This window comes from Cetorhinus maximus, chromosome 19, assembly GCF_964194155.1.
Source record: "Cetorhinus maximus chromosome 19, sCetMax3.hap1.1, whole genome shotgun sequence".
Taxonomy (NCBI): Eukaryota; Metazoa; Chordata; class Chondrichthyes; order Lamniformes; family Cetorhinidae; genus Cetorhinus; species Cetorhinus maximus.
The window spans coordinates 8,671,446-8,685,519 of NC_135897.1; the positions used below are offsets into that span (position 1 = coordinate 8,671,446).

General features: G+C 46.4%; 1 protein-coding gene across 1 annotated transcript; it reads left to right on the plus strand.

Moving 5' to 3' along the window:
- Positions 1-792: 792 nt before the first annotated feature.
- dusp28 (dual specificity phosphatase 28) lies at positions 793-13,454 on the plus strand. Its single transcript, XM_078563458.1, has 2 exons — positions 793-1,332; positions 11,322-13,454. Exons 1-2 carry the CDS (start codon positions 988-990, stop codon positions 11,439-11,441), a joined length of 465 nt encoding a protein of 154 aa, XP_078419584.1. The 5' UTR covers positions 793-987; the 3' UTR covers positions 11,442-13,454.
- Positions 13,455-14,074: the final 620 nt, after the last annotated feature.

A 14,074-nucleotide genomic window follows, 5' to 3' on the forward strand; every position in this document is an offset into this window, starting at 1 on the left:
CCAATAGGCTGCAATTGGCCTTATAGTGTTACAGGGGGAGAAACTTAGCCAATGGAAAGTGCGTGTAGGTGAGGGTAAGATTGGCCTTATAAGGGAGATGATGGTATAGTGATAATGTCATTGGACTAGTAATCCAGAGGTCCAGGCTAAAATTGTGAGGACATGGCATCTGGTGGAATTTAAATTCAATTAAAAACATCTGGATTTGAAAACTAGTTTCAGTAATGGTGACCGTGAAACTATCAATGATTACCATAAAAGCCCATATTCACTAATGTCCTTTAGGGAAGGAAATCTGCCACCCTTACCTGGTCTGCCCTACACATGACCCCAGACCCACAGCAATGTGGTTGACTCTTAACTGCCCTCTGGAATGGCCGAGCAAGCCTCTCGGCTCAAGGGCAATTAGGGATGGCCAACAAATGCTGGCCTTGCCAGCGACGCCCACACCCCATGAAAGAATAAAGAGAAAAAAGCACTGTTAAATAGCAGACTAACCACCCCGGTTTGCACATGATGAATAATAATGTGGGTGAGATACTGAAAAGCATTAGAAAATTGAAAAGGAGAAAAAAAGGTACAAAGAAAAGAATCAGAGAATGTTTATTTATTTGATGTTTCCCTTACAGAAGTGTGCTTTTAATAGAAAATGCTGTGCTGCTTGTACCGTAACCCAGGTGGCATTAGGACCTGGTGGAAGCCTCCCAAGCAATGACGGCTGTAAATATAGCAGATTCAGTACACACACACACACACACACACTTCACTGGGAGTACAAGGCAGCTTCTACAGGGAAGCACTCTAAGTGCAAAGAATGTCCCTGTTATTTGCTCGCCCCTCTGCAGCCATTGAATTTTACATGACTAAGGTGAAGTGTGTCGAAGGGGCTGAGTTCTGATACCTCCAGTAGCCAGGTCGTTCCACTGAGTTTCCCATCAAAACTCAGCTTCACTTTTTATTGGCGGCGCCCGTTTGTTCCCTTGTTAAATGCTTCAGCTGTGCAAGCTCACTGACTCATTGCTGATGAGTAATTCCCGATCGGCCTGCGATGACGAGCTGCTCTCGAGAGAGGGGGTGACTTTTTGCATCAATGTGTCAAAGCAGCAACCCTTCCCAGGGCTGAAGATAAGCACCATGCGGGTCCCCGTCTTCGACGACCCGGCTGAGAATCTCTACAAGTACTTCGACAGGTGCGCCGACGCAATCGAGGATGCCGGGAGGGCAGGCGGCCGGACCCTGGTGTACTGCAAGAACGGCCGCAGCAGGTCAGCAGCCATCTGCACCGCCTACCTCATGAAGCACGGGCACCTCTCCCTCCAGGAAGCGTTCGAGGTGAGTGAGCTCTAAACAGACTTCACCGTCGGGTGAAACCTGCTGGGAACTTCCAGTGGACAATGCCATCGCCATCCCTCACTTACACTGCCAGCTCACCTCTCTGTGTCGTTCTGCAATGCGAGGGCAACCTAGAATCATACAGCAGGAGGCCAATCGGCCCATGTGCCTGTGCTGGCTCTTTGAATCCAGCTGATTGCACTCCGATACTCCCCATAGTGTAATTGCTCCCTTTCAAGTATTTATCCAATTCCCTTTAGAAATTTGCTGTCAAATGTGCATCCACAGTATTTTCAGGCAACACATTCCAGATCATAGTAAAATGATTTCTCCTCATCTTGCCTCTGGTTCTTTTGCAAATAACCTTTTTCATCTCTATCCTCCGGTTGCCGACCCTCCTGCCACTGGAAACAGTTTACCCCTATCTACTTTATCAAAGCCCCCACCACTGTGGTTTTGAACATCTCCATTAAATCTCCTCTTAAGCTTCTCTGCTCTAAGGAGAACTTCTCTACTCTCCCCAGACAACTGAAAGACCTCACCTCAGGTACCATTCAAGTAAATCTACTCTGTACCCTTCCCAAGGCCTTGGCCTGAAGTGTGGATTTCAGAATCGGACAATATTCCAGCTGAGGTCTGTAGTCGGTGATTTATAAAGGTCTACCATTACTTCTTGCTGAAAAGGCCAACTCCTGTCCAATGAATTTCACTCTGATCTGCAAAGTGTAGGAATAAACGGGTCTTTTTCCGAACGGCAGGCAGTGACTAGTGGGGTACCGCAGGGATCGGTGCTGGGACCCCAGCTATTCTCAATATATATTAATGATTTAGATGAGGGAATTAAATGTAATATCTCCAAATTTGCAGAAGACACAAAGCTGGGTGGGAGGGTGAGCTGTGAGGAGGATGCAGAGATACTTCAGGGTGATTTGGACAAGCTGAGTAAGTGGGCAAATGCATTGCAGATGCAGTATAATGTGGATAAATGTGAGGTCATCCGCTTTGGTAGCAAAAAGAGGAAGGCAGATTATTATCTGAATGGCTATAAATTGAGAGAGGGGAATGTACAACGAGACCTGGGTGTCCTCATACACCAGTCGCTGAAGGTAAGCATGCAGGTGCAGCAGGCGGTAAAGAAGACAAATGGTATGTTGGCCTTCATAGCCAGAGGATTCGAGTACAAGAGCAGCGATGTCTTGCTGCAATTATACAGGGCCTTGGTGAGACCACACTTGGAATATTGTGTGCAGTTTTGGTCTCCTTATCTGAAGAAGGATGTACTTGCTATAGAGGGAGTGCAGCGAAGGTTTACCAGACTGATTCCTGGGATGGCGTGGCTGACATATGAGGAGAGATTGAGTCAGTTAGGATTATATTTGCTGGAGTTCAGAAGAATGAGGGGGGATCTCATAGAAACCTATAAAATTCTAACAGGACTAGACAGGGTAGATGCAGGATGGATGTTCCTGATGGTGGGGGAGTCCAGAACCAGGGGTCACAGTCTGAGGATACGGGGTAGACCATTTAGGACTGAGATGAGGGGAAATTTCTTCACCCGGAGAGTGGTGAGCCTGTGGAATTCATTACCACAGAAAATAGTTGAGGCCAAAACATTGTATGTTTTCAAGAAGGAGTTAGATATAGCTCTTGGGGCGAAAGGGATCAAAGGGTATGGGGAGAAAGCGGGAGCAGGCTATTGAGTTGGATGATCAGCCATGATCATAATGAATGGCGGAGCAGGCTCGAAGGGCCAAATGGCTTATTACTACTCCAAATTTCAATGTCTATGTTTCTATGCTTCTGGGACATGGTCCTATAGCTAGCAGCAGCTCTCCAAGTGAGTGATCGAAGGCTATTCAAGCACGTGATACAACACAGATATAGCCCAATTTAGACTTTGTTTGCTGTCTGCAAACTTTCAGACTCCAGCAACAATGACTGGATGGTAATCAGAAGTGGGAGCTGAACTCTCCCACCCCAGCCTGGGGGCACTGAGGCCAATTGCAGAAGCCTTGGCTGAGATCAGATACCTCGGTATGCATGGGCGATTGAACCTGGCACCTTCTGGCATATGGCTTGGGGTTTGCAACCCTGATTGCTATCCAATGGCCCTTGCTCATTGGTATGGATGTGTGCACATCGGGTGAAGACAGGTCCAGGTTTCCATGACACCTTTGAGTTTAGACGATCAAAGGATGATTTGATCGAGGTGTTTAAAATGTTAAAAGGATTTGATAAGGTAGCTTCAGAGAAACTATTTCCTCTGATGTGGGGGACGGGGGTGTCAAGAACGAGAGGTCATAATCTTAAGGATGAGACCAGTCTACTTAGATGGAAAGGAGGAAGCAAAAATCTGACTCTCTCAGAAAGTTCTGGTTCTGGAGCTCTCGAGACTGAGTTTGATATTTTTGGTCGGTAAGGGTGTCAGGGATATGGCTCAATGGAAGGTACATGGAAATGGCGTGCAGGCCAGCAATGGTTTAATTGAATGGCAGAGGAGGCTCAAGGGGCTGAATGGCCTTCTTCTGTTATTCTGATTGAACAGCCTAGCAATACCAACTGTCTAAGCTTGCTCATGGGGAATGGCCACTCAAGCGAAATGCCAAGCATAAACCAACGCCAGCTATGAGCCAACACCTTCAGGAGAGATTGGGAGGAAATTAGAGAGGAATAATAAACAACTGTTCCTGCCCTGGAGCCTGGCCCACATTAATGGGATGGTTTCTACAGCAACAGAGGCCACCAGGCAGCCTTAGTTTCACTCCAGCATTATGGGTAATGGACAGCTGCACTTTGTTCCTTCAGAGTTTAATGTTTTTGTACTTGATATTCTCAATAGATGTAATGCTATTGACCAAATTGCTTTTACAGAGATCAATGAGGAAGGGTTGTGACCAATAGGACTGAAAGACACAGGGTCTTCAATTAGACCCATTAAATAAATTAAATTGCTCCAGAGGTTAGGTTCAACCTTTTCCTTTCTTACTGCTGAGTTACTTTAATATGCTGTTTTAAACTATAATTATGGTTAGCACAAGGCAGTTTTTTGTTGGCCTGTTGTCTGACACTTGAAGAAATCCATCACCATGTTTAGCGTCTGTAATAAAAAAATGCTAAGATATCAACAAAGGCAAGGCTTCTACCTGATTGATCCAAAGTGCATTCTCTGACTGTGAATTTTGGCTCTATAGTGCCTGGCTTTTCAGTGCTGCAAGTGCCACTTTGCCTCCAAGGTGGCATCTGTGGCACACACGCACTTCTGGTGTGAACTGTGCCGGGCGGAATCTTGGTGAGGCCATGAGTATACATGAAGGGATGGTGTGCCAGAATTATGCAGAGTAGACAATTTGTGATAATCAGCCCGAGGCTGCATAACAGCAAGCTGATCTTAAACAAAAACAGAATTACCTGGAAAAACTCAGCAGGTCTGGCAGCATCGGTGGAGAAGAAATCAGTTAACGTTTCGAGTCTTCATGACCCTTCGGCAGAACTGAAGCATAGTTAGGAGAAAGGTGAAATATAAGCTGGTTTAAGGTGGGGGGGGCGGGGGGAGAGAGAAGTTGAGGGTGTGGTGATTATGGAGATAAGCAAGCAGTGATAAGGAGCAGATAATCAAAAGATGTCACAGACAAAAGGATCAAAGAGGTGTTGAAGGTGGTGATATTGTCTAAGAAAAGTGCTAATTAAGAATGGAAGACAGGACACTCAAGGTACAGCTCTAGTGGGGGTGGGGTGGAAAGACTAACAAAGTTTTAGTTTTAGATTTAAAAATAATGGAAATAGGTGGGAAAAGAAGAATCTATATAAATTATTGAAAAAAAAGGGAGGGGGAGAAACGGGGTGGGGATGGGGGGAGGGGGAGTTTAAGATCTAAAGTTGTTGAATTCAATATTCAGCCCGGAAGGCTGTAAAGTGTAAAGCTGATCTTGCCTGACTTTAGTCTGAGCTGCCAGTGTAGGCTATGGGTGGCCTCTGCTTCTGCTGCAATGGAAGCTGAGACATCAGTCTCAGGATGCTGCATCATGGCTGGGTGCACAAATCTGAAAATGGAGCTTGACACCACTTACACTCTAGAAAGGATAGGCTCCAAGTTCTGCGCAAAGCCCTGTGCCAAGTTAGACTCCTCCATGTTCTTTGACTTTGAGCTTTCTAGCAGGCTTCCCGATGGGCTAAGCATTTCATGGTGCACTCCTATTGGCTGTTTTCCCTAGGCCATCCCATCCAAGTTCTCATTTGAGTCCTCTGCAGCAAGCTCATGTGCGACCTTGCCCTTATGCGAACTGGCACTTGTGCTCCTCTTGCCCACGGCTCTGGCTGTAAGCCACCATGCCTGCTGTCTCACCACGTGCAGACCCTGGTTCTAAGCTATTCTCTGAAGAACGCGCGGTGTCAGTATCTGAGCCGTGGCTGTGAGTGTGAGAGTGAGTGATGATGTTTCCTCTTTGCTTTCCCACCTCTTTCTCCTCCACCATTGCCTGACCAGGTTACGGTTCTTAGGAATCTGAAAGGAGAAATGCGTAAAGGTAGAGTTGTGGTGAGGGGGGAAGTGAAAAATAAGAGGTGCATGTTTAGACTATCAGCAGCTCATTAATCAGAAGCGATTGTGGGATGAGGGGGAGGTGGGATGCGAGGAGGAGGATTAGGTATCAGGTACCATCATCTTCAATTGTTTCAACCCTGCCACTGGCTATGGTCTCAACAATAGCCACTCCAATGATGGCAACCGTTGTTTTGGCCAACAGTATAAAACATGCATCCATGCCTGTGCCCTGCCTGTTAGCTCCAGCTGCCTCTGATTTTGTACCATCTTGTTTTGCAAAAGGGAGAGAAGTGGGTCAGTGAGTGCCATGCAATCTGTTTGGATGATGTGCCTGCCATTGTTGAATAGCTGGCAGTGTGTGCATGCGGTGAGGTACAGGTGTGAGGCTTGGAGCAGTGCTAAGGCACGGTTTAATCACACGGAAGGTGAGGTGCAACGATGTGAGGTATGAGTTGTGATGGCTAAGGTGAGTGATAGGGTGTGATACATTGAACAATGTGAGGCTAGTGAGGCAGTTGGCAGGATTTGGCATTTGAAGACACATTCACTGACCTTGACAAGTTGTGTGAGGTCATTGAACTTCTTGTGGCACTGCATCCAGGACCATGGGGATAAACACCTGCCATTGATCGCCACCACCATCTGGTCTCACTGCCTTCCCAAAGCTTGTCTGCTCCTACCCCTGTAGATGGTTGGCTTCTCTCTTCCACTCCACCACTTGTACTAAAACCACCAGTGTAACAATGGAAAATCTTAGGTCCTGATCTTTGTCTTGTTGTCCAGCTTTGGGCTGAATTTTATAATGGGGACGAGATATACAAGCATAAAAGTGGTGGCAAGACCGTCTGCACTTGGCTGGTTCACCCCACAGCCATTTTAGGGCCTTTAATGGCTGTTAATTGGCTTGAGGCGGTACTTCAGCCCCCATTGGAGAGAAAGTCCCGCACCCGGGAGCTGCCGTCCAATTATATATGCAGCAGCTCTCTTGTCCCAGCAGCACCATTGGGAGCAGTGGCCAGTGCTGGGATGACAGGCAATCCAAAGAGGAGACACTATGGAGCCAGGCTTTTAGGTAAGTCCAGGGTCTGGCTGGGCCAGGTTGGGGCAGGCTCGGCTGATGGGGGTAAAGGGGCCGGGATCTACAAGACAAGGGAGGGGAAACATGGGTGGTGGGGAAACTTGGAGGGGGTCTCTGATGAGTACAGGTTGCCCAAACAGGAGGCACCCACCAGGCCCCAGCACAGCCACAACATCACCAGATGAAACCTGAACACTAGGCACTGGCCTCTCCAGCCACAGGTAAAATCCCAGTGGTGGTGAATGGCCATTAATTGACCACGTTAGGGCCTCAATTGGTTCTTGGGTAGGGGGGTTTCCAGACACCTCCCACGCTGCTGGTAAAATATCAGTGGGGCTGGTGGGTGTGGGCAGGTGATTGGCACAGTGCCACTGCAATTTTACGCCACCCCCCCAGCCTGCCATCCCACCTCCTGGGGCGCCATAAAATTCAGCCTTTAGTGTCTTTCAGTTCAGAGTCAATTGTAGAATGACTTCTGGCACCTGCTTCAGCCACAATGACCTTCCCTTTAAGAGGAGTTTTAGCTGGTGCTAGTCTCTCATGATTGTATGCCCCTGCTCAGGCATGCAGCCACTCAACAGCATACTTATCATTGTCTGGATTACGGGTAGCACAAAGTCTATATGCTGTCTGCATCGGAAACAATGAGCCTGGTTTAATCACACAGCAGGCCCGTTTTGAGGCCCAATTGAATTTTGTGGCCTCTTTTTCTCTCTCTGGAAGAACATGTGACACTTACCTAAGCTCAAAGCAACTAAGGACAGGTTGGCAAAAACTAAAGCTGTGCCTGGACACTGCTGGGGCTTAGTTTACTAAACTGACACAACTTACTCAGGACTGGGTGGTGGATGGGAAGAATCTCAATCGCTGCTGATACACACATTCTTCCAGATCACATCAGTGAACCAGTCTGACTGTCCTGGAGTACTGTGGACTGCATCGGTTGGGTAATAGATTATCCATCACCGTAGTTTCAGTCTTTCCTTTGCTGAAGGTATCAACTTGACCCCAAAGAGGTCAACTCCTTTTCTCAAAAAGATGATTATTTCTATGTAACACTGTTGTGGAAGCATCACAAGGAACTGCAGTGGTTGAAGTATAAGCCCATCCTTCCTTTATCAGGGCAATAAATGTGGCCTTGCCAGCTCCGCGCCCCCCTCCCACCCCTCCCAACTAGCACCACATCCATACAACAAATGACAGCATCTTATGACAGTGGACTTGTATCCTCATGAGGTAGACAGCAGATGGCAAAATCTCTAACTGAGCGGCACTGTGAGAGTTCACCCTGAATTGATTGAGTGTCACCATCTTCTTGAACACACCATGGAGACAGTCCAGCCCAGGCACAATGGAATGGATGTTCCACTAAATGGGGTCTTACAGCTTTCATCAACAATCAAGATAGCTACCAGAGCTGTAAAATAACAAGCCAATCAGATCCAGTCAGCTTCCCATTGGTCAAGTCAAGTTAAATTGATCACATTGGATAACATGGGTGATCACTTCACTCTGGCTTGTACAGATCTCAACCCTCAGTATCATTCCTATTCCCAGGAATCTACATCCTGCACCATCTCTCATCTGCTGTCTCCTCCTATTTCTCTACTCACTAACATGTCCACTGAGATTCCTACCTTCGAGCTCCTACTTTTTAATTTCTTTCCTAGCTCTGTAAAATTTGCCTGCAGGATCTCATCCCTCCTTCTACCTAAGCCATTAACACTGATGTCGACCATGACATTTGGCTGTTTACCCCTCCCGCTCAGGGTGTTCTGCAGCTGCTCAGTGACATCTTTGATCCTGGCACTAAGGAGGCAATACACCATCCTTGAATGATGCCTGTGGCCACAGAAATGCCTGCCTGTTCCACCAGCTATTGAAGTCCCTATTGCTTTCCTGGCATGCCTCCTCCCCTTGCACAGCTGAACCTGTTAGGGAGTAAGATGAACTCAGGGGGCTCCTGCACTAACTGCCTGGTCCTCCTTCATTGTCTGGTGGTCACCCATTTCCTTTCTGCCTGCACACTGTTAACCTGCAGGATGGCTACCTCCACAATGTGCTATCGAGGTAGTTCTCAGCTTTGTGGATGTGCCGCAAAGATGCCAGCTGCTGCTTAAGCTCCGAAACCTGGAGCTCGAGCTTCTCCAGCCAGCTAAAGACACTTCTTTCTCTGGGATATGATGAGCGCACTTGAGTTCCCACGTGGAACAGAATGTGCATTTAACTGTGATCGCCTGCCATGACTCTATTTATTGAACTACTATCTAATGTCACAACTCACTGGGGATAGTCACTGCAATATCCAGCTCCACTTCTCCCTGAGCCTCAATTAATGTGAAAAGTTTGATCAACCACCTGTTTAATTTAGGTTAACAGAATACAAGCACCAGATTTGTGAATTTAATAAGTAAATAACTATTTATTGAACAAATTATCTTTAAGCAGTGGCAAAAGAAAGAAATATGAACTGCTAATTTCTAACACTATAACCTAAACTCTACCCCTTCTTAAATCCCAATACACATATGTACAAGACACACAAAACATGGATTTTAACGGTGGGATAAAACAGTTCAATAGCACCAATTCCGGAGTACAGGATTCGATGGGTTGATTTTGATCAATGGCTTCCAAACTCCTCTCAGTTCTTTGTTGATGACACGAGGTGGTCTTCCAGCACATTCAGTCTTTAGTTCACTGGCTGAGCACTTGCCTTTCAATGCCTCTAACAGTGATTTTCCCTTTGGCTCTTGACAGGGGGTTTGAGAGAGAGAGAGCAGGTTATAGAGATATGAGGGAAAAAAAGCCAGCTAGCTATTGTAGAATTACTGGAACCTTACACACATAGAAGACAGGGGTTTTAGGTCTTTTTCCTTTCAGGCTAGAAGCTATTCTGCTTCACTGCTCTCACACAAACCCTGGTCACCTAATAAGGGGGCAATTAAAATGTTGTTGCCAGGCAGTTCCCCGTTAGACCAGACTCCTCCTTGGCACCATCCTGTCTTTCATGGCACACTCTGTTCCGGGACAGCAACATTGTATATATCCCTCACACTGTTCCAGTGGACACGTATTTCAAACTGCAGCCATTGTAATTTTAATCCACAGCCCAACAGAAATAAAAAGATATTGTCTTTACACTAAACGTATCAAAAATGAAAACTCCAGACTCACTAAAAGTTTTTTAAGACTTACTAAATTTTAATAGTTTAACCATCTGCTCTAACTTAGAGGCAAAATAAAAGACAGACAAAAGACAAACCAACCACCTACCTGCTGCCCTCTGTGGCAGTCCTTGATTTCTTTGTTGCTGTTGTTTTTCAATTTGTTGCCTCTGCTACTCCATTTATCCCCATTATGTTCTCAGGAATCTGCTGATGTTGCTGTGCTCTCAGGCTACCACTGCTCTCGCTGTGCTCTCTGTCCTCACTCCTCTCACTGTGCTTTTGGGAATCTATTACTCTCTTTGTGCCCTCAGGTCTCTGCTATCTCTCACTGTGCTCTCAGGCCTCTGCCACTCTCACTGTGCCCTCAGGCCTCTGCCTCTCTCACTGTGCTCTCAGGCCTCTGCCTCTCTCTTTGTGCCCTCAGGTCTCTGCCTCTCTCACTGTGCTCTCAGGCCTCTGCCACTCTCACTGTGCTCTCAGGCCTCCACTACGCTCTCCCTGCTCTCAGACCTTCACTACACTCTCTGTGCCCTCAGGCCTCTACCACTCTTGCTGTGCTCTCAGGCCTCTATTACTCTTGCTCTGCTGTTGGGCCTCCAATATTCTCATTCTTCTCTCAGGCCTCTGCCAGTCTCACTGTGCTCTCAGGCCTCCACTACTCTTGCTGTGCTCTCAGGCCTCTTCTACTCTCTCTGTGCTCTCATGCCTCTGCCACTCTTGCTGTGTTCTCAGGCCTCTGTTATTCTCACTGTGCTCCCAGGCCTCTGTGCCTCCAGGCCTCTATTCTTGCTGTGTTCTCAGGTCTCTGCTACTCTCACTCTGCTCTCAGGCCTTTGATATTTATCATGTGCATGCTCTCTGGCTACTGCTACTCCTTATATTCTGGCTGTCCTTTCAGGCTTTTGCTGCTCCCCCAGGGCTTTGATTTTCCAGTATGAACCTGAACCATTAGGAATTGGTAGGCCTTTCGATGGGTAACCAGAATGCCCTCTATGGTGCTGAGCCATACCTATCTAGAAGAGCAAAAGTTGACCGTTGGGCTGTCCTGAGTTAGTTGATTCTAGGGTGGAAGTTGGACTATTATAATTGGCCCCTGAACAGCTTAGCCAGTGAGGAGAATCACATCAGCCAATGTTTCCTTTTGGATAAGGAGAGCCTGACTGACTTATTTTAAATCTGCCACTGTGTTTTGTTTTTGCAGCATGTGAAGTCAGCCAGGCCAGTGGTGGAGCCCAATGAGGGTTTCTGGGCCCAACTTCAAAGATATGAAGGCGAACTTCAATCCAGACAGATTGGAGCTAATTCTTCGAGCAGTGGATGAATGTATCATGAAGCACACCAGGCTTGCACTGAACTGTTCCCTTGAGATTTGCTTTACTGATATTATAGAGAATCTATATTGAATGTCACTGCTACAGTAGGTTGGCCAGCTATTTTGCCTTATTTTGTCACGAGTTCACTGTTTCAAGGAGGATTTCATTGTAATTTCATCTGGCCACAGAATATTATGACACTGCAGTTCTATAATCCTTTGTGGTGAGTTTCTGCAGATCTTGTGCCATTACAGAGCTATAGTAACAAAATACTTTTAGGGTGGAAAGCTTGCACAGGGACAGTTCTCAAGAATATTGACCTATGGCCCCTCCATCATTACAAACTACTGCTCACCTTCGATCTCCCTTTCCTCTCCAAAGCCCTTGAATGTGTTGTCACCTCCCAAATCCATACAGATCTTTCCCAGAACGCCATTTAGAATCCTTTCAATTATGGTTTCACTCTTGCCACAAAACCACAATATGGAAACGGCTCCTATCAAGGTCCCATGTAACATCCTACATGACTGTGACAAAGGTAAACTATCCCTCCTCATCCTTCTCAACCTGTCTCAACCTGGTTGAGACATTCTCCCCTAGTGCCTCTCCAAGTGGGTGGGACCTGCCCTCACCTGGTTCCATTCTTATCTATTTATTCATAGCAATGGCTTCTCTTCCTGCTCCTGCACTGTTACCTTTGGCATCCCCCAAGGATCTATCCTTAGCCACCCTCCTACTTCCCCATCTACATGTTGCCCTTTGGCGACATCATCTGAAAACACACCATGTATGCTGACAACACCGTCACTCAGATTGACTTTTTCCACCTCCCTAACTCCCCTGAACTCCTCTGCCTCAGTTCATCGTTTTCTGAAATCCTCACCCATGTCCTTGTTACCTCTAAACTTGACGATTCCAATACAATCTTGTTCAGCCTCCCACATTCTACTCTCCATAAACTTGCGGTCATTCCAAACTCCGCTGCCTGTGTCCTAACTCACACCAAGTCTATTTCACCCATCACCTCTGTGCTCACTGACTTACATTGGCTCCCAGTTAAGCCATGCCTCAATTTAAAAATCCTCATCCTTGTTTTCAAATTCCTGCAGGGTCTCGCCCCTCCCTATCTCTGTAATCTCCTCCAGCTTCCCAACCCTCTGAGGTATCTACACACCTCCAATTCTGGCTTCTTATCCATCCCTAATTTTAATGGCTCTACCATTGGTGGTTATCCCTTCAGCTACCTAGGCCCTAAGCTCTGGAATTCCCTCCCTGCACCTCTCCATCTCCACCTCATTTTTCTTCTTCAAGGCCTCTTTGACCAAACTTTCGATCATCTGACCTAATATCTCCTTATGTGGCTCGATGTGAAGTTTTGTTTTATAATGACCCCGCAAAGCGCCTTGGGATACTTCATTACTTTAAAGGTGATCTATAAATACAAGTTGTTGTTGATGTTGCAGGACAAGTGATGCAATGTATTTTTTTGTCACTAGTAGTGCCATTCATTTTCCCCTTTATAAAACAAAGGTTATCTTAGCAACTAGTTTTCATGTCCTATTAATCACTAAGTAAAACTCAGGTGACAACCACATGCCAATTCTATCTTCCAGTTCCTATCTGTCTTTCCTCTTTCTGCCTTCCTCATCTCTTTCTATTTGATTCTTCATATAATGGTGGTGATGCACCGAACTATCCTCTCCGATGTTCCAAATACACAGTATTACACACATTTCCTCATCCCTGTGTTGAAATCAAGAACCATGCTCTTTTCCCTCCCTGAAACATTTTTTTTTGTGGGACTCAAAAACAATTTAAACTTCTTACCTCTTCCACCACAAGTAAAATCCCATGGATCCACCCACAAATTTTTAAGTGGAGCTTACTGATAGCTGAGGATGCCCCATTCCACATTAGTGCATTTCTAAGTAATGCAATATGCCTATAAATGCGGTCTATGTCAAAAACAACAGCTTCAAATGCCAAATGAAAACAGAGTAAAGTACTGAATGTGTGAAAAAGTCTTTATTCAATTTGTTCACATCTTACAATGGCCTGACCTTGGAAAAGGCTGGCCAGAGATTTGCATTAAAAAAATGTTGGAGTTAGGTCCTCAAAAACCTCTTAATCTTTTTTTGCTTGGCATGCTGTTTCTAGACATGCGTGATACAGTCCACCATGCTGTCCAATGCAGTCAAACGTTTTCAGCGTTTTTGTGTTGCAGGGAGATCTCGATGTCAATGAGAGATCTGAATGGTCCGTTTGAAAAGAGCACGGAGAGTGGCGGGGACTTCAGTTTGAAAAGGGTGCGGAGAGCGGGAGAGACTTCAGTTTGAAAAGAGCACAGGGAGCGGGAGAGACTTCAGTTTGAAAAGAGCACAGGGAGCGGGAGAGACTTCAGTTTGAAAAGAGCACGGGGAGCGGGAGAGACTTCAGTTTAAAAGGGCGTGGAGAGCGGGAGAGACTTCAGTTTGAAAAGATCACAGAGAGCGACGGGGACTTCAGTTTGAAAAGGGCGCAGAGAGTGGCGGAGACTTCAGTTTGAAAAGGGCGCAGAGAGTGGCGGAGACTTCAGTTTGAAAAGGGTGCGGAGAGCAGCTGAGCCTTCAGTTTTAAAAGAGCACGGAGAGCGGCGGAGACT